General features: G+C 38.4%; 3 protein-coding genes across 12 annotated transcripts in view; 1 reads left to right on the top strand and 2 right to left on the bottom strand.

The window, feature by feature from the left end:
- Positions 1-52: 52 nt before the first annotated feature.
- RBSN (rabenosyn, RAB effector) lies at positions 53-13,336 on the top strand. 3 transcript variants are annotated; one of them, XR_014854659.1, is made up of 12 exons: positions 53-373; positions 1,610-1,753; positions 3,540-3,640; positions 4,254-4,299; positions 4,394-4,555; positions 5,428-5,669; positions 6,478-6,548; positions 7,844-7,930; positions 8,360-8,462; positions 8,909-8,992; positions 9,878-11,164; positions 11,387-13,336. XR_014854659.1 is itself a non-coding variant. In XM_085072172.1 (11 exons), exons 1-11 carry the CDS (start codon positions 211-213, stop codon positions 10,958-10,960), a joined length of 2,277 nt encoding a protein of 758 aa, XP_084928298.1. In that variant the 5' UTR covers positions 56-210; the 3' UTR covers positions 10,961-13,336. The 3 variants fall into 3 exon arrangements, 2 of the variants coding, with proteins under 2 accessions (XP_084928298.1, XP_084928297.1); XM_085072172.1 differs by having other exon boundaries at positions 56-373; positions 8,909-8,983; positions 9,878-13,336; XM_085072171.1 differs by having other exon boundaries at positions 211-373; positions 9,878-13,336.
- A 654-nt stretch (positions 13,337-13,990) lies between these two features.
- MRPS25 (mitochondrial ribosomal protein S25) lies at positions 13,991-15,443 on the bottom strand. Its single transcript, XM_085072189.1, has 4 exons — positions 15,233-15,443; positions 15,011-15,117; positions 14,616-14,703; positions 13,991-14,390 (listed from the first exon to the last, which is right to left on the bottom strand). Exons 1-4 carry the CDS (start codon positions 15,364-15,366, stop codon positions 14,198-14,200), a joined length of 522 nt encoding a protein of 173 aa, XP_084928315.1. The 5' UTR covers positions 15,367-15,443; the 3' UTR covers positions 13,991-14,197.
- A 328-nt stretch (positions 15,444-15,771) lies between these two features.
- Positions 15,772-27,889, bottom strand: part of NR2C2 (nuclear receptor subfamily 2 group C member 2) — a 36,142-nt gene continuing 24,024 nt past the window's right edge. For 7 of the 8 annotated variants that reach the window (XM_085072187.1, XM_085072181.1, XM_085072180.1 and 4 more), the window contains 2 exons: positions 26,494-26,599; positions 15,772-24,419 (listed from right to left, as the gene is read on the bottom strand). In XM_085072187.1, coding sequence (XP_084928313.1) covers positions 24,245-24,419; positions 26,494-26,599 — 281 coding nt within the window. In that variant the 3' untranslated portion in view covers positions 15,772-24,244. The remainder of the gene's footprint in view (positions 24,420-26,493; positions 26,600-27,889) is intronic. The other variant, XM_085072186.1, reaches the window with a different exon arrangement.

The following is a 27,889-nucleotide window of genomic DNA, read 5'->3' as shown; positions in this document are numbered from 1 at the left end:
GCTCCGGGCGGGGCCTGCGCGGAGGCGCGGCGGGGTCTCGGAGGGACCGACCGGGGAGCCGGGGAGGGGTTCTCGCGTAGCCCGGTCCCTTCACGCCACCGTCCTGCGCCGCCGGTCGTAAGGCGCTGCCGTGGTTTGTTTCAGGCAGTGCCAAAGGAACATGCAGCCCTTGCTCCCCGGCAGCTGGTGAGAGCGGCGCGCGCGGCCGCGATGGCGTCGGGCTGCCCGGCGGCCTTCGGGGACCCGGCCGAGGTGCGCGAGGGCTTCCTGTGCCCGCTGTGCCTGAAGGATCTCCAGGCCTTCAGGCAGCTCCAGGCGCACTACGAGGAGCAGCATTCGGGTGAAGACCGGGACGTCAGAGCGCAGCTCCGAAGTAAGGGCGGCCGCGGTAACGCGTTCGGCTTGGCCGTGGGAAATCCCTGCTCGTACTTCGAGTACTCCCAAATGTCTGAAAATAATAAAATACTAATTGAAGGGACTTACAGGCGAGGCATGCAGTTCCGTTCTTCCGTAAATCTCCTTGGGCCAAGCATAGTATTTACTTTCTCCCGATACTTTCCATAAATTAATTCTAAAGTAGGCGCTAAAGAACATTACTTTTCAAATGTCTGATTTTATTTATTGACCGATTTTTATTATTGACCTTTAGGGATTTTTCGGTTTTGTTAATCTGAAAATTCAGAATTATACTGTAACCCGGTGAATACCCAAGCATTACTTAAAGACTGTAGAGAAAATTGGGAATTTCCGGTACTTACCAGGTTAATTTCTTGTTTTGACTGTAGGTAAAACTGTGGGTGCAGTTAAAATGTAAAGTTAAGAAAAGTTATTTTTGGGAAAACATGGAAAAGAATGTGAGTGGCGGAGCTGGCAGGAGATGGTGGGACTGTCCCATGTCTGTTATGGATTTCTACCTTTCAGTAGTGTTTTGAATTCTGTTTTACTAAGATATTTCCCTTTTTTGCCTCCTTGCATACACAGTGTCATTTTATATTGCAAGAACAATGTTTAAAATCTGGCGATGATTCTGTGTGTTTCCTGCAAAAATCTCTCTGGTTTTATTTTACTATGCTAGAAATAGTGACCTGGCAGTCGTGATTTTTTTTTTTTTTTTTCCTCCTGAGACAGACTTTTGAAGTATTAATAATTTTTCTTGGTGAAACTCTAACAGTGGGCTGTAGTACTTTAAAAATTATTTATGTATACAAGCACACTGAAATTCTTAGTTTGTGCAACAAGGAAAGTGTTGAACATCCTTGAATCTGAAGAAAATAATTGGGAATTAGGAGAATTAAGATATACGATGTCCCATGCTGTGAGACAGGTCCCATAATTTAAGACACATTGCTCTTTTACAGTGAAGTCCCATAATGGAGTGTTCTAAATTTCTGTTTTGTCCTTAGGACTTCATGCTGCTTTATGACAGACAACAAAGAACATTTTGTGTCATCTGTGGTGCTACGAGCTGCATTTTGTTCTAAAAATATTTTGAGGATAAACTCATCCAAGAAAAAGATTTCTGCTAGGAGGAATATTCTATATTGGTTTCACATGATGACTATTTGGTGACTACTTGACATGTTAGATAACTTGGGTTTATCTTTCTCAGATCTAGTCCAGAAGGCCAAAAGAGCAAAGAAGAAATTGCTGAAACAAGAAGAAGATGACAGAACTGATTCTGGATCTCAGGAACGATATGAGTCATTCAGCTATGGTGGAGTAGATCCATACATGTGGGAGCCCCAGGAAGTAGGTAGGAGAGCTGGGGTAACTTTTGATCTGAATTGGGAAAGTGCTACAGTATTGCTGAAGTGGCTTGGAATTGTGTCTGTGCTGCATTGGATTTGCTGGCAGGGTGGGGACCTACATTAGGTGGGGTGTGGGGAAAATGCAGTTAAGGGGGAGGAAAAATATACATGTATAGAATCAGTACCCAAACTACCCTTCAGGTAGCTGTTTGTCATGTCATTGTGCCTGTGCTGCTGAGGTCTGCTGAATCTGTGTTTACCTCTGTGCAACTAGCTTCATTTTGTGACTATATAAAACAGATAATCCACTAATTAATAACTAAGTTGTAGGTATATAAAATCTCCAGCTTTTGGGCTACACTTCAAGTAGCTGTTAGTTTGCATGTTTAACAGAAAGATTATCCATTGATTTAAACTTTCAGCTTTTTCCTTGGATTTGAGGTGCAGATCACTTCTTACTAAAAGGGGGCTTACTTTAAAAAAACCACAAATTAAGAAAAAAAACCAAACAAAAAAAAACCAAACAAACCCCACTCTCCTGAATATAATCTACATTTGTAGGATTTCAAGGATAAGCTGACTGAGCCTGTAATTACGAATACTGCTACTGGCAATTGCCTGTTACGATAACTATGGTTACGATAACGATGTACTATGGTTGTTTTTGGAGGAGGAAGCAGCACTATCTCTGGTGGATTCTGGGAAAGTTTCCTCTGTGGTGCTGACAGACTGGGACCGAGTCCTTTGAGTCTGCAGGGTTTGAGTTCACTATATTACTTCACTTTTGACATTGTAACTATTTGAGCAAAAATCATAGTGTAAGTATTAGCTAAGAATAAATTTAGGCAGAAGGTTTATGAACATTAGGAAGTGAGAACTGCTTTCTGGTAAGAGTTGACAATATGAACCTTAGGGATTTTCGCATGGGATTTGGTGGATCAGTGAAAGGGACTGTGTGATGTCTCCAAAGCAGTGGCTTAAATCAGTTATCCAGAGGGACTCTTTCACTCCTGTGAATGCATCTTTGGCAATTTTTTTGGTTATTTCATTAGCATGAGGAAGTGAGATTCCTAATGGGTAGCATCAAAAAGCAAAATTGATTTTTATTTCTACCAGTTGGAAGAAAGATTTGGTTGGTTGATTGGTTTGGGTTTTTTTGGTTTTTGTCTATAACTTTGATTTTTAATACCTCACTCACTTGACTTGGAAACTTTAACCAACCTTATCGACTATGAATTGTACATTTCCTAAAGAGATGTTGAATTTTCTTTTCACTACTTGGTGATTAGTTTTCTGGAAGTCTGAACTGTCATCAAGGATTTTATTCAGACCCCTAAAGGTGTGGAGATGATCAAAAATCTGAAACAAAATTGCTGTTGCATAGACTTCCAGTAATCCTTGGACTTCCCTCTTCCCTTTGTTCAACATGCAGCCAGGAAACTAAAGGGAGTTGGTTCTGAGAACACTCCTAGTAAGTAACAGCTTACCAAATGTAATTGACAGATGAAGATGGAGAAAAAAAAATTGTTGCAGTATGTTCTCTAACGTAGTGCTGCTCGTTTTCTGTAGTAGAAATAAAACACTGTTTATTGCTAGCCTGAAGATTAGGCTTTAACCTGCGTGTTTTATTTACAGGAACACTGTAAAAATGTAGGATTCTAATGTGTCGTTAAAATTGAATTTGAACATGAGAAATAAATGGTGAAAAGAAGAGACAGCTGTCTTTCAAGAGGCATTTAAATCCATACAGAGTACTTGGGTGACTAGGACAACTTTCTATTATCCCTGCAGGTGCTATGAGAAGCCATCTATCTGAATTCAAGAAACACCGAGCAGCCAGGATTGATCACTATGTAGTTGAAGTCAATAAGTTAATAATCAGGCTAGAAAAGGTAAATTTGGTGCTTTTTAATATTGAAGCCTTATATATCTTTCCTAGATTTTAGAAAATTATATTTCAGTATGAAGCGTGCCCATTTATCTGGCAGTACACTTTATAAAGGTTACTTAACTATGACTTTCTTTACATATTACCTTGAGTACTGTGCATGGTTTGACCCTGTGCTGCTGGTATGATTTCTGTTTCTATGCACCATTTTCAAGCTGAAGGTGCTACTTCCACATGCTTCAAGAACCATCTGTTCTCCTATTTTCTCCATCTTTTACTTTACGAAATTGGTCCCCCAGTGCTTTTATCATTATTCTTCCAGCTTCTCATTCTTCAAAATCTACCAATGATACACTTGCATCTTGGCTCAGATGCAGTAATGTTGTCTGCAGTAAGGATTATGTCCAAAATGTGCTGATTTGTACAGGTTTGACAAGTCATTGTATGATTATGGAATTAGAAAAAACCAGAAAAGTTGCATGAGTCTGGTGTAAAACCAACTGAGACTTCTCTCTCTTAAAAATGCTAGGTTTCTTTCTCGTGTTGGGCTGAGTTGTGTTGGGTTTTTTCCTTGCAGAAGTATAATTTTCTTGAATATATTGTTTATCTTCTACCAGCTTACATCGTTTGACAGAGCAAACACTGAGTCAGCTAAAATAAGAGGTTGGTATGAGTTTACTCGAGACTATTTTCTCCTGTAGTTTAACCAGCTGAGGAATTAATTGAATCCTTACACGGTGTGTATTCCTGCTCACAGCTATAGAGAAGTCTGTTGTGCCTTGGGTCAGTGATCAGGATGTTCCATTTTGCCCAGACTGTGGCAGTAAGTTCAGTATCCGAAACCGACGTCACCACTGCCGCCTTTGTGGGTCTATTATGTGCAAGAAGTGCATGGAACTTGTCAGTCTTCCTTTGGCAAGTAAGTACTCTGGAATTAATTCCTCATTTTCTTAGCTCACTTCGGGTGCATCTTGGCTTTTTGCCATTAGAAAAAAATATGCTGGTAATAGTCTGGCTCTGCATGAAACTTTGATTCAGTTTCATGCAGACCCTTGTCTGAAACAGAATACGAAGAATGATTTCTCCATTCTTCATCTCTGTTCCTTCTTCAGATTTGGAAGTGTTGCATAATACTGAAAAAAAATTAATAGACATAATAGTAGTATGTATTTCTGGTAAATATAGCTACTATTTATTCTACTGAATACCATAACTATGGAGCTGTTAACTTTAGGAACTGCCAAGCTTCTTGACATTTAAAAATTCTATGAATATTTCCAGTCTTGTTTATGTTGTCCAAATGTTGGACCTTGGAACAACTTAAGGAAATTCATGCATAGGCCTTTAAGAACCACTTTAAATTTTTATTTTCCTCATCTGGTGCCCTGGAGATGAGACTGTATTTTCTGTGGGGATAAATGACGTTAACTGTGCCTTTTGGAGTGTTCAAGCACAATGCCTGGACACCATTATCATACCTATTCTACACATTGTTCTGTGACTGTGCAGGCTCAAATATGAGGATGCTTCTAGGCATAAGCAAAGTAGGTGATGCTTAGCATTCTGTTCTCTAGCTAGTTTTAAATAACAGTGGGATTTATGGTGAAGACCCAAATTGTGACTTGCAGTCGTGGTTGTCATGCAATCCTTGCATGTCTTTCAGCAGACTCTTTCAACTTGGTTTTCTAACACAGCCTGAATGTAAAGTTTCTGTTAAAGGGCAGTTTGTTTGTGTTGGTGAAACTGTTGGTTTCTCCAGTTACTGTAAAATTACCTGTGTATAATTTTTAGGCAAACTCACTAGTGCCAGCAAAGAGGCCTTGGTTTCTCATACTAGCCCGAACTCCTCACCTAACAGTGTCCATGGCTCCCGCCGTGGCAGCATAAGCAGCATAAGCAGTGTGAGCTCCGTTCTGGATGAGAAGGATGATGACCGAATCCGTTGTTGTCAACACTGCAAGGACACCCTGTTGAAAAGAGAGCAACAGATTGATGAAAAAGAATACACACCAGAGATTGTGAAACTCTATGAGGTCAGTCAAGCTCTGTGCTACAGTGTATATGTCTACAGTGGTCACTTCTTGACTTTTGGCTTGTTACCTCACATCTAAGCTCTTTCTTTATGACTTAATACTGACTTCTGTTAGAAGAGGCTGTTGGGTGTTTATGCGACGTAACAAAGATATACCTGAAATGTTGGAATCAATTGCAGTATAGTATTTATATCCCACATTAACTTCAAACATATGTTTAAAATATATCTTCATTCTCATCATCTGGAACTAGTAGTTCAGAGATGCCTCTCTTAAGATTGAGAACTTGTTTGAACCAGTGATGCACTGTGGATTTGATTGGTGGGCTGCACTGGAACTATGGGACTTGATGTCAGCACTGCTTTTCCTCACACTGATGGCAAATGCTTTTTTTGAACCCTCTCTATCAACATTATGTTCAAATGTGCTTCTCAGTAAGTACTGATGATCACCAGGTATCTTCTCATTAGAGTCCACAAACTCCCCAGGTTAGTATTAATGGGAATTTCTGTTGGTGCTCTTTTTGGTGAGGAAATTTGAGGCTAGAAGTTGTTCAAGTCATCCATTCAAACAGCCTCTGGATTCAAAGTCCACCTTGCAGGCGTACAGCAAGTCTTTCTCTGTTCCTGACAATGCCATATGTGTTCCAAAGATAACTGGAGGGTCTTGTCATCTCGAATAATTGAAGTGGCTTTCATCATGGTTAACTTTAAATCTGCGGAAGCAGCATGAACAGATTTATGTCAGCATGTTCTTGCATTAGTGTTTTAATGTAAGTTCTTTTTTTATACATTTTGTTTTAAACAAGAAACTCCGACTCTGCATGGAGAAGGTTGACCAGAAGGCACCAGAATACATAAAGATGGCAGAATCACTAAAGTAAGACTCATTGCTGGTTATGTTTATAAATGTATGTATTCTTCCTCTAAGTGTGGGAAGAAGTAAGGAAGTGGTGTACTTAGGCTACAGGAGTGTGTAAATTATAAGTCAGTGTTTCATTATCTGTTGTCTTCTTGATGCTCTTCAAATAAAGTAGTACTGAATTAATTATTAATGGTAACATACAGAGAAGTTCTTTGATTTGTTAATTTTTTTAAAGCCACTTCCCTGTGAGGCACTACTGTCATATTTTGACACAACATCTTTGCAAAAAAGTACAAGGCTACAATTCTCGTGTAAATGAGCCTCTTCAAAACAGCTGCAGTAAGCTGTTGCTGTCCTCAGCTAGATTCTCTGGCTTCCAAGGAGTGCCAGCAGCAGTAGGTCATTAGAATGCTTCCCATCTGTTCTGTGTAAAGCATTTTCACCTGGTAGTTGTTCTGAGCGTACCTGGCCTACCCTGTGCTGCAGTGGATAGGCAGCATTCTCATATCTCTGTTTCGTGCATAATTTCTTGCGGTCCTGTTCTCTCACTGGGGTAACTTAAGTCTCTCCGACTCTTATCTGAGGTTGCCAGGTTACACTTCTGGCTTGTATAGTGAAAGAACTACACACATTGGTCTTTGATTAGGAAGCATGTCCTTTTGAAAAGTTAAAGTTAACAAATATCACTGTACTTGCCCTTTATATCTGATGGTTGTAGAAAAGTTAGTAACAAAACTGCTTTTGTAAAAACACTCCTTGCAATAGGAAGAAAGAAGTACAGAAGGTGAAAAACATGTCGAGCTGTTACTGCTTTTTGTCATGACTTCATGGAAGATTGGGTTATGTGGCTTGGCAGCTGGAGAAAAGTAGAAGTACAAATGTCCTGCATAATGGAAGTAAACATCAGAAAACAACAGGCTTATTATTGGTGAAATTCAAGATTTCTGACTAGTACTGTGTCCTGGAAATTTGAATTCTATGGATAGTGAAGTTGCTTTTGAGAAAGTGATTATTTTAATTTATATTTGTGATACAAAAGGACAGGGAAGCTAAAAACTGGTGAGGAATTTTCCCACTAAATCCTAATTTGTTTTGTCAATAAAGGGGGGACTCTAGTACAGTGCCTGTAATTGATCGTGTTCGGATCTGGACAGTAATTTACAGGCATCTTAAATACTACACCCTGTCGAGCATAGGCTTTTGCTTTCAGACAAATGCTAGTGGATGTAACTATTGTGCTTTAATGGTATGCGTTGTATGTGTTGTTAACTGGACGCATGACTTACAGTAAAGTTCTTTTTATTTTGTAGTGCAGGGGAGACAGCCTACAACCTTGATCATGCTAATGACTTGCGGGTGGAGATTCAAAAAATGTATGAATTTATAGATGCTTTAAGGTAAAAGATCATCTCTCTCTCCCTTTTCCCCCCAGCATGTGTGTATCTCTGTTATGACTTTACTGATTATATGGATGATGTTTGTCTGCTCAGTTGTAAAGAGCATTTGAAAAGATAGATGCCATTCCTGTACACTACCAATTTCTACTTTCTTCTCTATCCTTAAAATTCATGCATTCCTCTGCAGTAGGAATAACTAAGCATAGATGAAACAAGTAATAGCACCATTTAAGGGGAGGGAATAATTTGGGGGTTTTTTATTTGGTTTTGTAAAGCTGGGAGTATAAAGTGTTACAAATTTTAATATCCAAAACTGTTTATCTAAAAGAACATCAGAAGTTTTTGATCCAATATTGTCTCTCTGCTTTTGTTGCATTTTTCCTGATTTTGTTGTTGAACTGATGAAGCTGTATGTTTGCTTTGATTCAGTAAGAAGATTTTGAGTCTTGGCTTGCATGAAGATCCTCAACCTCATCCTAAAACACTACAACTTCAGCGAATGATAAGATACTCAGCTACACTTTTTGTTCAGGTAAATAGAGCACATGCTGTGAGATGAATGTAGATTTTAGATAGTGTTCTCTTCTTTGCCGGGCAACCCTGGCAAAGTGGTTTGAAACTATTTTGACAGGAGCTTTAGATCTATACATTTTCTGCATTTTCTGTAGTTCCCGTGATGACTTATGATAGCTTTAAATAAGCTGTCTTGAACACAGATCCTTGCACTCAGAGCAGCACTGGGTGTGGGAAACCCAAGAGGTATGTGAGCCTTGGTTCCTCCTCTTGCTGAGGTGTGAGCCCACCCAGCAGTGCAGCTGTGGCAGCAAAGGTGTGTGCAGACCTGCAGCAGAGACTGCAGTGTAGAAGCATCTTTGATATGTTGGTGGGGTTTCTGCTGGTAGTATCTCTCTTCTCAAGGACTTGAGAAATGGGCTGAATACCTGCAAGCAATACTGTAAATATTTCAATTTTTGCCAGGAAAAGCTGCTTGGCCTAATGTCCCTGCCAACCAAGGATCAGTATGAAGAACTGAAGAAGAGAAGACTGCATATGGTAAGACAGGTTAGGATCTGTTAATGTCTTGTATCAGGCCTTCTCATAGATATAAGCCTGGGAGCTGTGTGGGTATGAGTAGTGCCTTCAGCACTGGATTTTAGTTTGTCATTTCTTCATCCATATTGTCCCATCCCCTTTTGCTGGGATTCACCTAGTTCCTGCTGTGTTCTGCCCAGGACAGAAGTAGCAGCTGGACACTTTCAGAAAGCAGTAGGGACTTGGGTGCACGGGCTGTTTCTGCTGCAGTGTGTGCAGAGCAAGCCCTGAAATGAGTGTGTTAGTTTACATTAACTTTGAAATTGTGTTCAGGAATTCACTCATGTAAGTAGAATTTGGAGACTTCTTTCGTTGGTGGAAAAGGACATACTAGAATAAGGATGCCTCTTCAGCGAGAGAGGATTTTTTTCCTTTAGGAGGGAGGACATCAGTAGTTACAAACTCAAGCCAACTTCATCTTGAGGTATAAGTTGAGAAATAAGAATCATCCCACTCCAAAAGCCAGTGATATCAGTGACCTTAAACACTGATATTCTATTACACGTGTCTGCTGTAGTCCTATGTGATATGATTAATGTCCAAATTAGTCTAGACCACTCTTAGCACTGCTGCACTAGGCATTTCTTTATAAAGAGACCTGTTGTTGCTCCTACTTGCCCTCAGGTTTGTAGAGGCAGATGTCATGGGATTTTGATCAGTATTATCACAAACTCATGGGAAGCATTTAAGGAATAGTATGAAAATAAGAATTTTCTGCAAAGTAACAAAAACTGCAGCTGATCCCTTTTAGCAACAGCTAGCAATGTCTTAAGATCAGCTAACTTGTACCTGTGGATATTCAGAATGAAATTTTTCAAGCTCATTGTGTTTTCTTACTACATGTTTTTGGTTTAGGTCACTCTTGAAACACAGGGAAAACAAGAGGAAAAACAGGAGTTTATCTCCGTATCTGCACCTGCAGTTAATGGTGATGAAACTCACATTAAAAAAGGAACTGTCAGAAAATCTGAAGGGTGGTTACCCACATCTAGCATTTCAAGAGAGAGTGAGAGAGCAGACCCACTTCTTCAGCAGATTGACAATATCACATCCTTTATTAAGCAAGCAAAGGCAGCTAATAGGATAGATGAGGTCCATATGTTACAGGAGAACCTGATGCAGCTTCAGGATGAATATGATCAACAACAAACTCTGAAAGCTATTGAGCTTTCCAAAAAACAGGCAGAAGAGGAGGAGATACAGAGGGAGGAACTTCAGGTCCTTCGTGAAAAAGAGTGGGAAAGAGAGCGCCATAAATTCATGTCTCAGCATTCAAGGACACGCTCCTTAGACTTCAGAGAAGTCAAACAGCATTTGGATAGTAATTGGATCAAAGGGGACACAAGTTTTGAAACTCCTGCTGTTGGGCAGCTGCCAGCTAAAGAGCACTTGACCTTCACAATCAAACCCCAGAATGTCCCACAGTATGACAAAGACCAGGATCAGCCAGCCTGTCTGAACCCATTTGAGGATGAAGCAGATACCCCTCAGGTAGAGGAAGATCCTGCTAACCCATTTGCCAATGACACCTCTCCAATGGTTTCTTCCTCTAACACGGCTCAGCAAAGCAATAAAAAAGAATATAATCCATTTGAAAGTGAGGAGGAGGATGAACAAAGTAATGGAGCACCTGGCAGTACTTCAAACCCTTTTGAAGAGGATGAAAATCCATTTCAAAAGCCTGCAGGCAGTTGGAATTCAGGGAATCCGTTTGAAGAGGGATCCTCCATGAATCCCTTTGAAGTGGAGGATGGCAATGAGATCTCTGGAGAGGAGGCTATAGAGGAAGAGTTGCTTCTCCAACAGATTGATAACATTAAAGCTTACATATTTGATGCCAAACATAGTGGACGACTGGATGAGGTGGAGGTACTGACAGAGAACTTAAAGGAACTGAAGCACACATTAGCAAAGCAGAAGGAGAAATCTAACTACTGAAGCAGCAATAGGGCTGTGTAATAATTCAGTCTGCTGTTAAATATGGGAAGGTAAAGCAGGTACTTGTAGACAGACAGGAGTACAGATCACGAGACAGAATTGGGAGAATCCTAACTTAAAAGCATTCTCATTTAGGCATTGCCACTACTACGCAGTCTTGAAGAAAGAATTACTGAGGAATGCTGCTGGTCTCAAAAGCTTACAGTAAGACATTTTAAAATAACTTCTTACAGCACTTTTAGTATTAACTGGTCTTATTGAATGCTTATTTTGGTCAAAGGGGTTAAGTGCTAAGTGATTTGGAAGTGGTTGGAATGTTGGTTTGTCCTGTTTCCTGTGTTCTGCTGTAGCGTTGGCCTTTCAAGTGTGGCTTTGACTAAAGAGATGAAAACTTTTCTGAAACTCCTTCATCTTTTTCTGACCCAGGGCAGCTGAATTCCTAATGGTGTTCTGGCAATGTGCTGTTGAAAAGCTTCTGTAGTTCTCTGGGGTGCTGAATGTACAGGCTCACAGATCAAGTTTGTGCAATGCTAATAAATACATAAAAGGGATTTTAAGACTGAGAAGAACTTTCTAACTCATCTTAGTATGAGTAACTTCTAATGTGTGTGTAAAGATTCCCAAGTAAAATTTGGATTCTTTTCATCAGTTCTTGTTTCCCATTTGCTCAGAGCACAAACAATGGTGTCATAGCATCATGCTGGCTTCAGACTTGCTTGTGAGGGAACAAGTGTTTGCTCATTTCCAGGGGAAGGAGAATCAGGCCAGCACCACTTCTAACTAGAATATGAAGGGTGACCCTCCAGTTGCTAGTTACATTCTGGAATCTGCACATTCCTTTAAATCCTCTGGGTGAGAATGATCATGTTTGTTGTATTTGTGAGACTGGAACACTTTCGTAGCACTCAAGCCACAAAAAATTTTGTTTATAATGGAAAGCTGAGATGCCACTGAACTGGAATTTTTGTGAAAGCTGGAAGACAAAGTCTGTGGCTGCAATAGTGCCAAATGGCAACTCTTATATTAGATTCCCCTCAGTTTTTATGAGAATCAGGCATATCTGTTTTAAATAAGGAACTTCAGGTTGAAGACCTCTTGTGATCCTGTGGCCAGATGACAGCCACTACCTGTGACGCAGGAGGACCTACAGCCAGGCAAATGCAGGGTTTTTGAGAAAGACAGAGTCTGAACTGCTTTGATTATTACCTTTGAGAGGCAAAGGCCCATCCTCAGGAATCAGTGTTTGCAGGAGTGGTGGTGGTGAGTTAGCCTTAAAGGGTTTCTTTATTTAAAGCTGAAATAGAGGAAAACAGGCAGATAACACTGTATAGCACTAACACTAGTAGGCTTACTCAGAAGTGTGAATTCTGTGGAATGGGACATGTCTTTTAACTATGTCTCTGATACTGGTATAGCTGTAACCCCAGCACTGCATAAAAGTTCAGAGACAAGTAACTCTGCTGCCTAAAGAGCAGGAACTCTAGTTCCTAGCTGTAAATAAGTGAAGGTAGGGACTTGTGGAACTGTTGTTTAAAATGTACGAACCACCTTTATCCTCGCTTACTAGCACTAGTAAGGGACTGAAATAACTCAGACCAGCCAGTCAAGGAAGCCTGGTATTCTATCTGGTGTAGCCTGAATCTGGATTTGAAAGGTGTGCAGAAGAGGGTGGCTTAAGACCATTAAGTTCTTGTACTGATGTTTTATTTGGGCTGATTGAGTCCCTGAGTGTTGTTTTGCACCAAGTAGAGGAAACAGGATTCTAAAAGGTCTTGAACAGAACATAGGTGCTTGGCACTAGATTCATGAAGGCAGCAAAAACTGTTGATAGCTAAACAGAATCCCTGGAATTATTTAACAGAGATAGTATAAGGCAGTTATTTAGGACAGATTTGGTTGCTATTCAGGATTGCTTCCCGCACTCTAACCTAATGCTTTCTTTTGGTATCAACATGAAAAAATGTTTCAGTGGCTTCAGCTTTCACATTAAAAAGTGTCTTTTTCCTTTTTGCAACTGTCCTGCCTTGTTTATATTTTCTGGCTAATACACTAATAACTAAAGTATTCTTATTGTACATGTAATACATTATTTTTACAAGCTGGTAACAGACTAGCATACCTCATGATCTTTGTCAGTGTTAAATGTGATAGACTAGACAGCTAATACTAAAGTCATCTCCAAAGCGAAGACCTTTGCTGGTATAGGGACTGCTGTGAGGCTTGCAAGGCACAAGGGAATGAAGATATCTTAAGCATAAAGCTCAATAATTAACTGGCATTGACTTTTGTTACAACTGCATGCACTACTCTGGAAACTTTGTAAACAGAGACATAAAATAAAACATGTTTATTTTGTGTTGTGTTTGTCTTTGACAATTTGTACAGGATTCTTGAATCAATGTGAAATGTTGTATTCAACGATGAGTTCAGAAATGCTGCAATACAGTTCTACACTGATTTGCACAGATCAGCCTGATGTAAAGGTCTGTACAATAGAATACAATCTATCATGTTTATACATATTACAGGTGTAGGGTAATTGTTGGGTGAGGCAGAAGCCAGGATGATTTAGAAGGGGTTTTTTTGATAATTGTGTAAAACTTAGCTTTCATATACCAACTTGCCCCTTCTCCTTTCCAGCTGAGGTTTCTGAGTTGCTCAGTGCTTCTCAGAGCTGCAGTATCAACTGCAAAAGTTGTATCTTGCTGGAAATGAGATTCTGAACTGTTTCTGATTCGTAACTACATAAATTAAGAAAATTCAACACTTGAGACTGAAACCACATTATCATTCGGCTGTCTTCAGTTAGTACAAGATTGGAATGAGCAGCAATACTTTTACACCACTTTCTACAAATGATCGAATTCTTAGCTGCTTCTAAGATTTAACTTTTTTAGTTAGCCTCCCTATCCCCAAAAAACCACGATCTTGGTTTTGCCATAATTGTTTACCCTGTAGGTGTGAGTAGGAAATGAGACTCTAGTAATTTTATTTTCCAGTGTTGATTGCAAGACTTTGTAGAACCACAGCTTTTTTGGTGCCAGTTCTAACTTTTATTTATTTTTTACTTAATTACTCTAGTTGTAGCTGTAAGAAGGCTTATGAACCAGGGTTGTCTGTACTGAATGAACTTGCTTGTTCCTATTCTCAGGAACTGTTAGCTCTTGTCTCTCAAAGAAGCACCTTCATTGTCCAGCCCTGAGGCAAAACAGCTGCATGACTTGAGGTCTTGAGATGTCAGGCTGATGCTTCATTTTTTATAGCAGCTTTGTATTTTCCCCTCATCTCTTTGGGCAATGGTGCAAAAGCAGGGCAGGGAACTTGGCCTTCAACCTCACACATGCATTCTCGCAGATGGTACTTCTTGGGCCCAAAAGTTGCTGGATGTGATAGTTTTTTCCTTTCTCTTTCTTCTTTTTCAAGCGTTTCTCTAGAAAAGAAATCTGTTTGTTACTATCAGAAGCCTGAATTGCAATACTTGCTCTCCCTTCCCTTGACCCAGGCTATCTGAAAGATGCATTCACAGTTCCTAGCTTGTGGACTTTACCTCGCTTGTGTCAATTTTGTCTGGGAGAAGTGGCATTTCCTTTTGTATTCCACAAAAGTCTGTATTATGTATGCTAGATGGTATGTTAGCTTAAGACATGTTACTTACTTGCTTTTCCCCAGGATTTTTTTAACGTGCTCTGTTATCTCTTTGTTGGTTTTGTCTTCCACGTCAACCAAAACTTGTTCTCCATTGTCTGTCAAGAAAAATCCACAGTGGCGTATGAAATGATACCACTTCCCTCCTGCATGCTCTTTAGAGAGGCTTTAAATGCACACGAATGATCTGCTTCCCTGCTGCAGTTAATGTACAATGCAATGTTTAAATGGAAAAGCAAAACCTCCATGAGGGTGAGTCTAGGGGAGCTGCTAACGGCTAAAGCCCCCCGCTGCAGCCGAAGCAGGGCCGAGTGAGAACGACACAAACGAGGCTGCAAGGACGCTTGCCGGTGTCACCCAGCCACTGCTCTGCGGCCCCCGCGGCCCGGGGCGGGCAGAACCTACCCAGGTAGAACCGAAGGAAGGGCGAGGGCGTCATGTTCCTGAACAGCATGATTTGCACCCAAGGGTTCTTGTACTGGATCTGGGGAATGTTGAAAAACACGAACTTTCTAGAAAGAAAAAGCACACAAGGGCTGGCGCGTTGTCTCTGGGACGGGCGCGGCCCGCGCGAGCCCTGGTGTCTTTGCAGGGGCAGCCCGCGCTCCCGCCGCACCCAGCCCTCACCTTGCGCCTTCGCTTAGCTCTCCCGCTGTGTTGTAGTTCACGGTCATCACCTTCACCGAGCTCTTGAACACGACGTCGCCCTGGCTGAGGTACTGCAGGGTCCGCCGGACCGGGAAGCGCCCCTTCATCGGCATCGCGGAGACGGCCGGAAGGGGCGGGAGCGCTCCTCCTGAGCTCCGCGCGCCGCCGGGCGCGTTCCCGGCAGTGCGTGCGCCGTGTGCGTGCGCCGTGTGCGCGCCGTGCCGGCGGGAGCGGCGCTGGGAGGTCAGCGGCGGCCTCGTGGCTACCAAAAGCTTGTCTGTTCAAGGTAAATTAAAAGCTCAGGAAAAGCTCCCTCTCCTCCTAGAGCAGCTCCTTGGAGTCAGTAAAGTTCATGGGATTTCCCGTCTGTATCAGACCCGGTTAAATCTCTCATAAAATAATCACTGTAGTGAAGGCAAAATGCTGTTCCTCCATAAAAGATTGTAAATTATGTATTTGGCTTAGCTCTTGTTCAAGTGGAAATTAAATGAACTTCAAAATAAAACTCAAGAATGCAGTTATATTTGTAATTCACTTTAATGGTAGAAACCTCATTTAGCTACTAGTACTAACCACAACAATATGACACAACAGCATTTAATAAAATGCATAAGCTAAATCATGCACTGCAATACTCTATATACAAACATAACAATGCAAATTCATATTTGTGACTGAAGACATTAATTGGATATAAAATTTAGTTTAAAAAAGAACATGCTATTATTTTTAAATGCTATCACACAATACTGATTTCACAAATGAAGCTGTGAGAAATAACAACTTTTGCAAAGTTTTTAAAATAAACAATAGTTTTCTAAATTATAATGAACAGAGACTTCCAGAAAATATCCCAAGGAATTAAAAGTAGATGCTTCCGTTTATAAAAATTTGCTCTTTCTGTAGGAGCTCAGCACTGCCTAGTATGCCAATATAGATACAACAATGTGCAGTTTTCAGTTAGGAAACTGTGAACACTGGCTTCCAGTGTATTGCAGAGTACATATTAATAATTAAAAATATTCCAACATTTGATATTGATTCCATGTATGAAAAAACTAACATATACAGTCTGTAAGTAAAATGTTTTCTTCTTAAAGACTATACTTTTTGTTTGAAATTTATTCAGTCCTACTTTAACCCACGATCATGAAAATATCCTAAAATGGACCTGTGTTTTATTGTTACGGAGCCTTTATTGCCACTAAATTTGAGCTCATTTTGTCCTTCAGAATGCAAACAATTCAAATGTGGGTATAAAAGAATTTTGTTTGCTTTTTTTTTAATGTGAATTCACACTTGAATTTTTTAAACAGATCAATTTTGATTAATACTCCAATTGGCTTCCTAAACTTTAAAACTGTTCCTGCAGTACAGTGACTGTAACAGACTTTCAGGCTTCCGTTCACCTTTAAAGAGGAAAATGAGCATTCAAACAGCACAAATTGTCCAGATACCAATGAAGGACCATTTGTCACAGGAATTCCTGACATTAATTTAAATATTTTTCCTCCTGAAAATTGCAAAAATAAGGTTTTGAAATGCTACAAGTTTATTCCTATATTTGAAATAAAAGCTTAAAAATGCTCATTAACCAATACACCGAGAAACAGAATGTTCTCAGCATTTTCCATAGCAAACTTTCCAAGCTTTCCTCTGACTTGTGGTCCACTTTAAGCACACATGAAGTTCACTTTATTTTGCTTGGTGTCTGATATCTGTTTAAATATACACAAGTCTTTGCCACATCGAGTACAAAAGGTGGAAATAAATGCCCAGAAAATTCGGTTTCACCTTTTTAATGACAGAAAAAAAGACTTGATGAACTACTGCCCTGCATGGTCTGTGAAATGCTTTTTTAAAAAACCACAGCTAATAAATTTACTTTACTGAAGGTTTCCTTTTTAAGTTCATCAAAAGGGAAAAAGAACAAGACCTATTTATACTTTGATAATGTAAAATTTTGAGTCCTCATTATGAGTAAGACATTGTCTTACTCCACATCTCATTTCACAACTGCTTGCCCAGGTCCCACATGGACAGTGGGAATGTCACATGCAGTGCAGGAGCTGCACAGATTCCAGACCCAGCAAAGAACAGAAAGTGGAAAGGGACATTAGTCTGACAACTAAATGAAGCAACCAGGTGTGTTCAGTTTAGGCTAGAAAATAAAGAGAATAGCTTTGGAAAGTGAGTATACAATTGAAATGCATTGTGAAAATCCTGAAGAAGCCTTGATGCTTGCTAAGAAATAAACTACCTGCAAGATCCCTACTATTGAATTGCCATTGTATCAGACCTGCTGTTTCACTGAGCAGAGCAGATAGTCTGTATTCAACTCACAGGTTGGTTTTAGGTGATCTCAATGGCAATATGAATATTGACTTATTAAACAGCTTCCATTGCCTCCTGTTCTGAGTGCTACAGTTCAGTGATAAATTGCAACTTGGTTTACTTTCAATTCACCACTGCTGAAGACTATAAAAAAAGAAAATCAATCTCTTACCAAGCTTCACAAAAAATCCAACTTTACAAAAAAGTATGTAAGAAGGCTAGAAGAGAATGAGTATATAATGAGCAGGGGAGTATTTTCTATGACAGTAGTTAGTTATTCATTATTTTTAACAGGCATTGTAGGCTCAATTAACTATTCACTGGCAGACTGCTACAGGTCAAATGAGAAAAGGTAAAGAGAGAAATGTAAAAGCCAGAAAATTCATGGAATATATTTGGCAGTTCTGAACAGAAAATACTGAACTCAAACAGGTTTAGAAAAAAGGTGCAAAGTTCTGAAATTTGAGAGGATTCACCAAATTAGGAAGCTGTGGATCAGCAAATGAATAAAAAACTTTATCATACAGAATGGATGAATAATGGCTCCATACCTGTACATATATACATACGCTATGCATTTTCTATACACTGTACAGAATATATTTAGACAGAGAAGTATAAACATATACATTCATACACACATACATACAGCTATGTACATATGCATCAGCTGCTCGAGTGAGTTTTAGAACTGACCATGCAGAAATGCACAATGGTGGGAGGCACAAAATAGACGTGTACAACTCTATCAAACCCTTTAAAAAGAAAGAAGACAGGCATGAATTTAACAATAATAAGCCATTTTCAAAGCATTCATGTTAACTCATGGGCTCCCACTCAAAGGCTGTGGGAATTATGGAACATTACAACAGCGTTACCTGTGATGAACTTAGCATGACTTCACAATAAAAAGCTCAGTAATAAAGTAATTCTGGGCTATGATGTTTTCCAAGCCTAATATATTCAGACTTAGAACATCTAAATTTTACAAAGAATTTTACTTTAACTTGTAACCCCAGTATAAATAATGTTCTATTTTTTTTTTTGCACAAATAATTTCCCATATGTTGGTATCATTGATTGCAGCTGAAGAAGGATTGTAGCATTATCTAACAAGGGTTAATGGCACCAAACAATAAGTCTGAACTTAATTCAGGAGTATTACTGTTAAAATGACTCACCAGAACAAACTACTGCAGAAGCTTTCTGTTGCTGTATGGCCAGTGTGGCAAACCTCTGAGACAGGTGGGAACATACCTGGGTTGGCTGGCATTTCTGCCTTTCCTCTTACAGACAAGAACAGGTAAAAAAAAAAAAAATAACCCAACTTCCCCTGGTTTTGCACTAGTAGGAGTAACTGGAAAGGAAGAGAAGGATCTCAAATAGAAAATCAACATTTTTTTCTTTTCAGGATGGTATCCATCCAGCAGATATGTGCTGTGTGTCTGACTGACCTGTGAGTTCTACTGCTCACTCCATCTGATTCAAACAGGGCCCTGACTGGTGCTGTTAGTGCAGAAATCTGCTTTGTTACTGCTTGGAAAGTATCCTCAGCCAAATAATTTCCAGTTCTGTCTTCCTGGTTAAAATGTACTCCTGATACCCTTTTCTAGTCATGCTATTTTGTGCCTTTTTTATTTTAAATTGCCTTTCACTAATTAAAGGTAATCAGGGAAGAATCCTAACTACTGTCTGACCTCTAATGGGCAGGAAAATATACCGACAATGATGCCTGATGGGTTTTTTGTCCTTTTTCATTATACTTTTATACTCTTTTTATATCCTTTTTACCCTTTCCCATTCCTGTACTTTTTACTCCCTGTATCTAGCCCCACATGTTTATAACTCTTGCACTCTTGCCCTGCTCAGAATTCTTTGGAGAAGACTAAACAATCTCCACAATCTCAAGAGCATGAGGCACCAACCTTGAAAGAGCCCCATCACTGGGACATGTTTTTGTAAACTAAGTTGTAACCTTTTTGGGGGGAGGTAATTTGAATAAGAGGGCAATTACTTCATTTGTTAGGCTTCTTATTGGGGAATTTTAGATAGGCATGCTAATCTGTGAAGTCAATAAATTGTGTATGCGTGATATCGTCGCTCTCTTTTCCATCGGCGTGGATCTGGGATCCTATTAAACCAAGGTAAAACCCTTTTCCTATACTACATGTCTGCGTCTCAAATTTTTTACCAGCATTTTAGGCATCAACACCTGCAGTATCTTGAACGAAATAATTCAGGAATCTGCGTACTATATCCAACAACAACAACAAAAAAACACACTGCAGTTTTTTACAGTCTGCCAAAGGAGAAACAAGAGTCAGGAAATTGATTTCACCTGCAAGCTTCAGCCCTGACTTGGTTTCTCTATCGCAGCCTCAGAATGTGCCCTTTGCCAAAGGAAACTGTAATGCCAGTGCAGAGCCAGCTGAATTCTGCACACAGACCTGGAGCCAGAGCTCTTCACCAGAGGCATTGTGGCTGCCAGGGGCCCAAGGGCTTCAGAAGATTGTAAAAGGAGACTTGGTAAATGACACCAAGTAATCAGTGGAGACCAGCAATAGTTTCTTGCCCCAGAGTGCTCTGTAAACTGAGACTTCTTAATAATCTAACATTTAAGGCAGCTAAAATAAAGGGTTGTATGACCTTGTATGATCTCTCCTTGGAGATAATTTTTTCCTCTTCTACCAGTTTTGTGCCAGAGTAACTCAACAGACAACAAAAGCATTGCAGCTATTTTATAAGCAATGTAAATAGGCAGAGAAAGATTACTTTTGCACAGGGTCTTAGTTCTGACTCTTTAGTCCAATGTAAGTAAATAAAGGGAAGAAAGCTAGTATACCTTCTTCCACTTGTCACAAATGCAATTAAAATCATTGTGACAAAGCTAGTCCCAAATGCCTTTTATCTACAAGATTCAAATCCAGTTCCTTCGCAAAAGAGCTGGAAAAGAAATGGACATGGGCAATGGACATTATTGCCTCCTTGTCATTCCCTGCATGCCCCAGTTTCAGTCAGCACAGAATTCTAACATTTGTCTGACTGAATTATGACTAGTATACACATTTGCTCAGGTTCAGATAAATATAATCAGATAGTTTATTACTGTTTTTCTGCCTTTTCTTTTTCAATTAAAGGGACATTTTTGTTTCAAGAGCTGCAGTAAAAGAGAAAAGCAGCACAAAAGAGCTGCTCAAAAATTCTGAAGAAAATGAATTTTTAATTAGCACTAAATTAAATAGTGCTTCAGTGAGATGAACTTTTCTTAGAATCACTTTGTGACTGTGATCATTTGTCTCCAAGTTCTGTGAACACAAGTTTGGCATTTAATTTCATATTTATGAAAACAAGCTATTTTTAAAATATAAAAATACTCAAGAAATAGTTTTCCAAAAATTGTTACAATAAGAAAAAACTCCTGTCCCATATTCATAAGCAAAAGTCTTCACTTTCAAAGGAGAAAAAAACAAAACTAATTTAACAGTAAAGCTACTAAGATTAGCCTGTTACCATCTTCCAGTCACTGCAGAAGGGATAGAACAAACCTCAGAAATTCTAAGAACTATGTCACTGTTGTAGTATTTTCTGCAGAGACAGTGCAAAACTTGCCTGATTCTGCAGCTGTACTGTGTGCACCACAAGGTCCTACTGCCTCTGAGAGGGATTGTGACAGGCTGGAGGAATGGGCCAACAGGAACCTCATGAAATTCAAAGAGGGGAAGCACAAAGCCCTGCCCCTGGAAGGAAATAGCCCAGCCACCCATGTATGTTCAAATTTCTGCAATCCAAAATGTTAGTCTTGAAATCAAAATAGTGTCCAGTTAGAAATAGTACTTTTTGTTAATGGCATCAGGACTAAGTATCTTGGTTCTGACCTCTGCAAGCCAGCACATCATGATAATGACGCTATACAAAGAGGGACTTTATAGCTTTTAGGTGGTAATATCCAAATCTTAAGGATGGAACTACTTAATTTCATCTATTAAATGCATGCACAGTAAATAATACCAACTTACGGATTACATGGTTGTTACTCAATTTACACAAATTAAGATTTTATCCCTAGAAAGCTATTTAATAACTATTTGCAGAGTGACTACCAGGGTTTGATCAAGGATCCCATTATGTGGCCTTGCATTTGTGGGGAGTGTAGTTTATTTGCAAACAGCACTGTATGACGTTTACCATTTTGACTTAAAAATGTAAGGCAAAGCATACATTTTACATTTTAATTCATGTGATCCCTTTGTTCCCAAAAAAACTATAATGCCTTTAGCTTCTTTCCTGAACTGTTATAATTGCAAGTCAAAAAAATTACAACAAATTTTCACACAGAAAATGGGGCCCGTTTACTTGAAATATTGGGAGTTGAAATGATATTTGTCAAGAAAAAGCTAGCTGGTGGGTATTGAGATTTAAAACCAAATATTCCAAAGGCTAGTTTTTGTGCTAAGGAGTTTTTCATTTGCCATTAAAACACTTAGTTTATATACTTAAATGATTTTTATAAAATACTGAAAGCAAATAAAGCTCCATATTCCTTCTTGCAATTAAAAAACCCATAATAGTTCAATGCAGTCAATGCCTGTAGAATAACAATGACTTAACCCAGTAAAATTTTATCAAAAGCAGCTGCAACTCTTTTCAAGGTAGCTACTGCTTCTGATGTTAATTTTTAAGTTGTATACCCTTAACATAGGGACTGTGCAGCAGGAGTGCTGATACCATCCCGCAGCAGTTACATTACAATCAACTGGTTGGTACTAAATTCTGCAGTCCAGCTGACTTCACATGTAGAGAGCAGATTTTCCATCACATGAACACTATGACAATTTCATTTGCTATAGTAAAAGCTGGGAGAGAAAAAAGTGCAGTATTACAAATCTCTGCATGTATACTGGACTCTTTGTAATATCCTTCTGCGAAAAGAAGATTCTGAATGTACTAAAAATGGTAACCGTAGAATACTTTAATGCATCCAGAAGCTAAAATTAAATAGTCCTATATGTCACAGTAAGTATTACAAATGCCAGCCTCCTAATGAGCACGAAGTATACAAGGTCAGGACTTTTTGTTATTTTAGAAGCCTCATCTAGAGCTCTTAAGGTCTTTTGACTACAATTCAGACACTGAAAAGTCACAAACACCAACCTAGTTGATGTTTCTAAATAAATGTCCATAACAGAAGAAAAACAAAGGTGCTGAACTTATAATTAGATTTTTGTCACATAAAACTACAAAAGTAAGAATGCCACTAACACACAAATAATTACAATAATTAATGCATCTAATGAGCCAGGATCAGATAAAGGTATTAATTGCTATGACTTTTTAAAAAAAAACTTTGATTTTAAAATACTTAACAGCCATAATAATAAATTACACTAAAATGAAACCTATGCTAGCAGCTAATGGCCAATACTAACAAACATGGTGATGGTTCATCACTCAAGACAATAAAAAGTAGTTCCGTTTATACCTCTCCATGGTGTATCAGTCATCAACAATAATTGTACAGGACTGAGAGTAAATCCTAACTATTATTTTGGTTTCAAACTGAGTCACAGGAAAGTTGAGAACACTGCAAAACTGGGAGTGCTCAATGAGGGAGGGAGAAATAAAGTGGCAGAGATTTGTAATAAACTCTTGCTGACAGCCCGTGGTTCTACACATTTCAGGTCTTAAATTGTACCTGTGGCTAGATTATGAGGGTGTTCAGAATACAGAGAGGAGGAGTAAATTTCGAGCATACAAAAAGCATACTCAAAGAGCATCACACAACTCTATATGAAAATTACTCCTCTTCCAGTTAATGACTGATTTTCCCCAAAGTCAAAAGGCTTTTTCTTAGAATAACATTTGTCATGATTGTGTTTGTCTGAACAGACACTTTGAAGAACCCAGATATTTAATCATTATCGTGACAAACACTTTTCTTTCTCTAGTGTGGGGAACTCCTGTAGCACATAATAGTCACTATGACTGAACTGTACTATGTATTACAACTGCACTAATTTAACAGATACAGTTTCATGTAATGTGGATATCTAAGAACCCACATTAATATTTCATGCATAATGTAACAGCAAGTGACTTTTTGCAGATTAAATGATTGTCTCCTTTAGCATTCTACATTTTCACAAAAATCACTAGCATTTTTACTAAGGACGTATGCATTTTTTTCTTTTTCCATACTCATAAGTAGGATCCTGATGATGCTGTTGCTTTGACAAGAAGTGATTACAAAGTGCTAGTATTATACCCTGACATTTGCTAGACATTAATTCCAAGGATATTTTTAAATATATACATACTGTTCTTTTTACTTTTAAAGTAATTTTATTACTAATCTGATATTATAAAACTCTTTTTAACCACTGATAATTTCTAAATACAAAGCATGTGAAAAGTATGTTCAGTAAGTAATCTATAGCCTTTTAAATGAAAGGCATCAAAAATATTCCTTGTGGCAGAAAAGGTTCTATAGCAGGTCTTTTAATAGCTGCTTTAAAATTTGTCAACATCAGAAAAAGACATGGAGAAATCTGTCAGGAAGCTGATAAGAAGTTGGAATTATCTGCACATACCAAAACACTATTTTAACTTCATATGTTTTTTGTGAAAATTACTTCAATCCCTCAAATTGTGTTGTTCCCACTATGCAGATGTGCCAGTTATTTGACCATTATATTCTGCTGTTTCCATTTTAAGAATGTAGGGGATTATGCTGTCAATGGGAACATTTCCAATGAGACCAGTGAAAAACAGTTCCTCCGTAATGCTAGAGCTCATCAGTCTAAGTGCTGGCAGGCGAACTAGGATCCGGGCTAGCCTGAAAAAGAAGTTCAGTGGATTATAAATATATATAAGACCAGTTTAAGATACTTTATGGCTAAAGAGCTGCAGCTGCTTTTATTATTTCCACAATTCATGAATAGGAGTAAAGAGGCAACTAAAGCTAACTGGTTACCACAAAAAGAATGGTTACTCTTTTATCCTGCAAGTGAAATAAAAAGCCAAGTAGCCTTGTAGTTTTCCAATTAAAGGGACACTTTAATGCCCTTTGTCGACAGAGACAAATACAATTCTCTTGGCTTGCTTTTGAAATTCCCAGCTCTGGACAAACAATGCTGAGAGCAGTAATATTCATACTAATTAGTGCAAGCATTTGCACAATTTTAAGAGCACAATGCTTAAGTAAAATTTCAGCCATAAACAGCATAGTCCTCAGTTGCCTGCTAACTTCATGCAAAATGAGATAGCAGAAGGGGGCTGGATATATATAAACAGAAAAAAGAATCTGCTTCTAATGAGAGAAGGAATTTGGGGTAATGTACTGTTAAGCCAAATGCTTTGGTGTTTTATTTACCAGGATGTTAAGAAATATCCAATATAACAAAGTGATTGTATTGAAATGACAGACTTCCATGCATATGAAATTTAGGACAGTGATGAAAGTAATTCACATGGCAGTTGTGCATCACAAATGCCAAACCAAATCAATTTTCTGAACCAGAACCATGTAATAGCAAACCTCAGGTAGCACTGACCACAGGTGCTCTGGAAAATGCTTGAATATCTATGGAGAAAACATCTAAGGTCCATTGGGCTAATATACTGCATCTTGTAAACTTTAGGGCAAAACTGCAAAGAGATTCAAACTGCGCTGTTGTTTTTGTGAAAATTATAACACTTGTCTCCTATCTCAATTTGCACCAGCATTCAGTTGCTCAGAAATAATCAGATTTGTTCTCTAAACTTGTCTGTGGGTGAGCATGGAGATAGAGACACTATCAGTTAAAATACAGGACACTGCCTGGCGAATGTAACTCTGATTTTCTTTCCTGAGACACTATTATGAGAAGTAAGTACATGGAACAAATTTTATATTTAGTTTTATGGCAGATAATCAGCTCTCACAAATCAAACCAGGACTCAATTGTACATAGAAGAATGTGGGATTTGAGGATATTTCTGAGTCAGAGAATCCTATTTTCACTGCACCACAATGTTAACTCTGTAAGATCAGCACAGAAACCAGAGATGGGAGAAGCTCTCCTTTTCAGACAGTTTTTTTCTTCTTTTATTTTTAGTTACACCACCCTCAGTGCTTAAATGCATGGAAATGTATGAGATTGCTTCTTTACATAAGGATACCTTTCACAGTAAAAAAGAACATGTTCTAGTATGTCTTGTTAGACAGAGATTAGAATTTCCCTGATAGTGCAGAGAATCATTGTGTTGATTAATTCTGAGTTTTATGGAGATTATTAGGATATAGAGTAACTGTTTCTAGCACGTAACAAACACAATAGTTGAGACGTGAAAAAAAACCAAAACAGCCATAGGAGAAAATAAGTAGGATGTGGGAATTTCTTTTAAATAAAAGTTTGAGAGATGGTTACTATTCCCTGTTACATATAATCCTTGTTTTCCTAAGGGCTATAGACTGACAGTTTTAACATTTTTCTGCATATGTAACTTGAAAAACATTTAAAGGATGATAATCACCTTTTAGTTGTCAAAGAGGCCTTGAAATAATAACTTGAAAAAAGAGGCAGTGTGAATTAGAGTCAGTTGAAGCAGTTATTCCCAAAACTTCTAAAAAAGTAAGTCTGTTTCCTTTTCTAAACATGACTATGAGAGTCTAAAAACACCCCTCAAAACCTAAGAAATTACTAATAAATTTAATTTACATGGAGGAAACTAGACAGCTATTCTTGTTTCTATGTATCTTTAAACAAACTTGCTTGCTTTTGAATTAGGTTCTAGTTCTTTCTCATTAACAGTCAAAAAATAAAAAAACACAAAGCAAACCCAAATGTTAAAAACACAAATGATGTTATTTTGTACTTTCGTTGGCTACAGCCCACAACATTACTTTGGGTACTATAGACAATAAATACCTATAAGTATCTTCTGGATAGGTTTTTTGTACATAGTCCTGCAATTCCATCTGTGCCTTCTCCTGGAATTTTTCTATTTGGGTTGAACTGGTCAGACCAGGGTGATCTAAAGAAACAAAACATTTCTGTATGTCGATTGTTTCCCTATACATTGCAAAATAAATGTATTTATAAGAGTCTCACATTTAATTTCAATGAAATATCTCTCTGGTAGTGTGATGTTTAACATGCTAGCTGTATAAAGGAAACCACTCTGTTGAATATTTTCTTCTTGGCTTCAGAATTAGCTTGTTCACTTTTCTCTCTATAGCTGTGTGTATCCATAAGTAAGTGGACAAAGATTAAGCCTGGACCTATGTACCAGGCAATGAAATTGAGTTTGTTTTTAACTTTGCTTGTTTAAATATGTTCGCTTCTGTAATTTCTTCTAACTATGCTGACTGAGCAGTATCTAGGGTTATTTTCTTGATAGATCAATGTCTTAATTTTCCCAAGTCTGTCTCATGTTTTAATTCCAGCTGGCTCAGCTCCTCAGACAGTCACATGATGAGAGAAAAAAAAAAGCAAACCCAGAAAAATCACCTATCTTACTACGCCAAAATATCTTCACTGTTGTGTCCAAAATGCTTGTCCCTTGAAACAGGACAGAGCTACCCTGAGTTTGGATAGTTTCTTGTTTTTCCAACTTGAACAAAAACCCTAATAAACCTAATTCTAATGGAACAATCTCCAAAACAAATGCAAAAGAACATTTCAGGACACCAGTATCTTCTAATTAAGTTTTATTACAAAGAGAAAAATAATATCAATGAAAAAAAACCCCAAGCAAACACCAATAACAACATACCCCTTTAGTTTGTATTCTGTTAAATTCAAAGTGGTAAATACCTTTGAATTAAAATAAATAATATGTATTTCTGAGCAAAACTTTCCCTTTTACTCAGCCTGTCAGCAGTTTTAGATTAAAACCTGTGTGTCCTAGAAACATTTGCCACCTTTGCTGAAAAGACTGTCACTTCCAATCTCTTTAATGCCCTTACCTTATCATTCCAGAAAATCTCAAGTGTTTTCTTTGAGTAAATTCTCATATTTCAGAAACACTTGATTATGCTTTAATTGTCTGCTGTCATATTTTGGTAACAAATGAAAGATAGCCTGTTTACATTTAGTTTTTGAGATTTTGCAGAAGTTTAATGTAAAATAGCTATTTCTGCCTATATTTCAGTTTTTCCTCTTATGAGTATATTAAAAATACTAAAATGAAAGCAAATTTCTTTTTGTCACTCTGAGAATGTATTTCTTGAAATCCTCCTCACCATTTACCTCACTAATATTGCTAGTACACATTCCAGATAGTTCATTACTCATAGATTCTCAGGTGAAGGTAACTTGAGAA

The sequence above is a fragment of the Lichenostomus cassidix genome, chromosome 12 (assembly GCF_008360975.1).
Source record: "Lichenostomus cassidix isolate B80296 chromosome 12, HeHo_3.0, whole genome shotgun sequence".
Taxonomy (NCBI): Eukaryota; Metazoa; Chordata; class Aves; order Passeriformes; family Meliphagidae; genus Lichenostomus; species Lichenostomus cassidix.
Note: the sequence above shows the minus strand (reverse complement) of the source record. Positions and strands in the feature narration are given on the sequence as shown.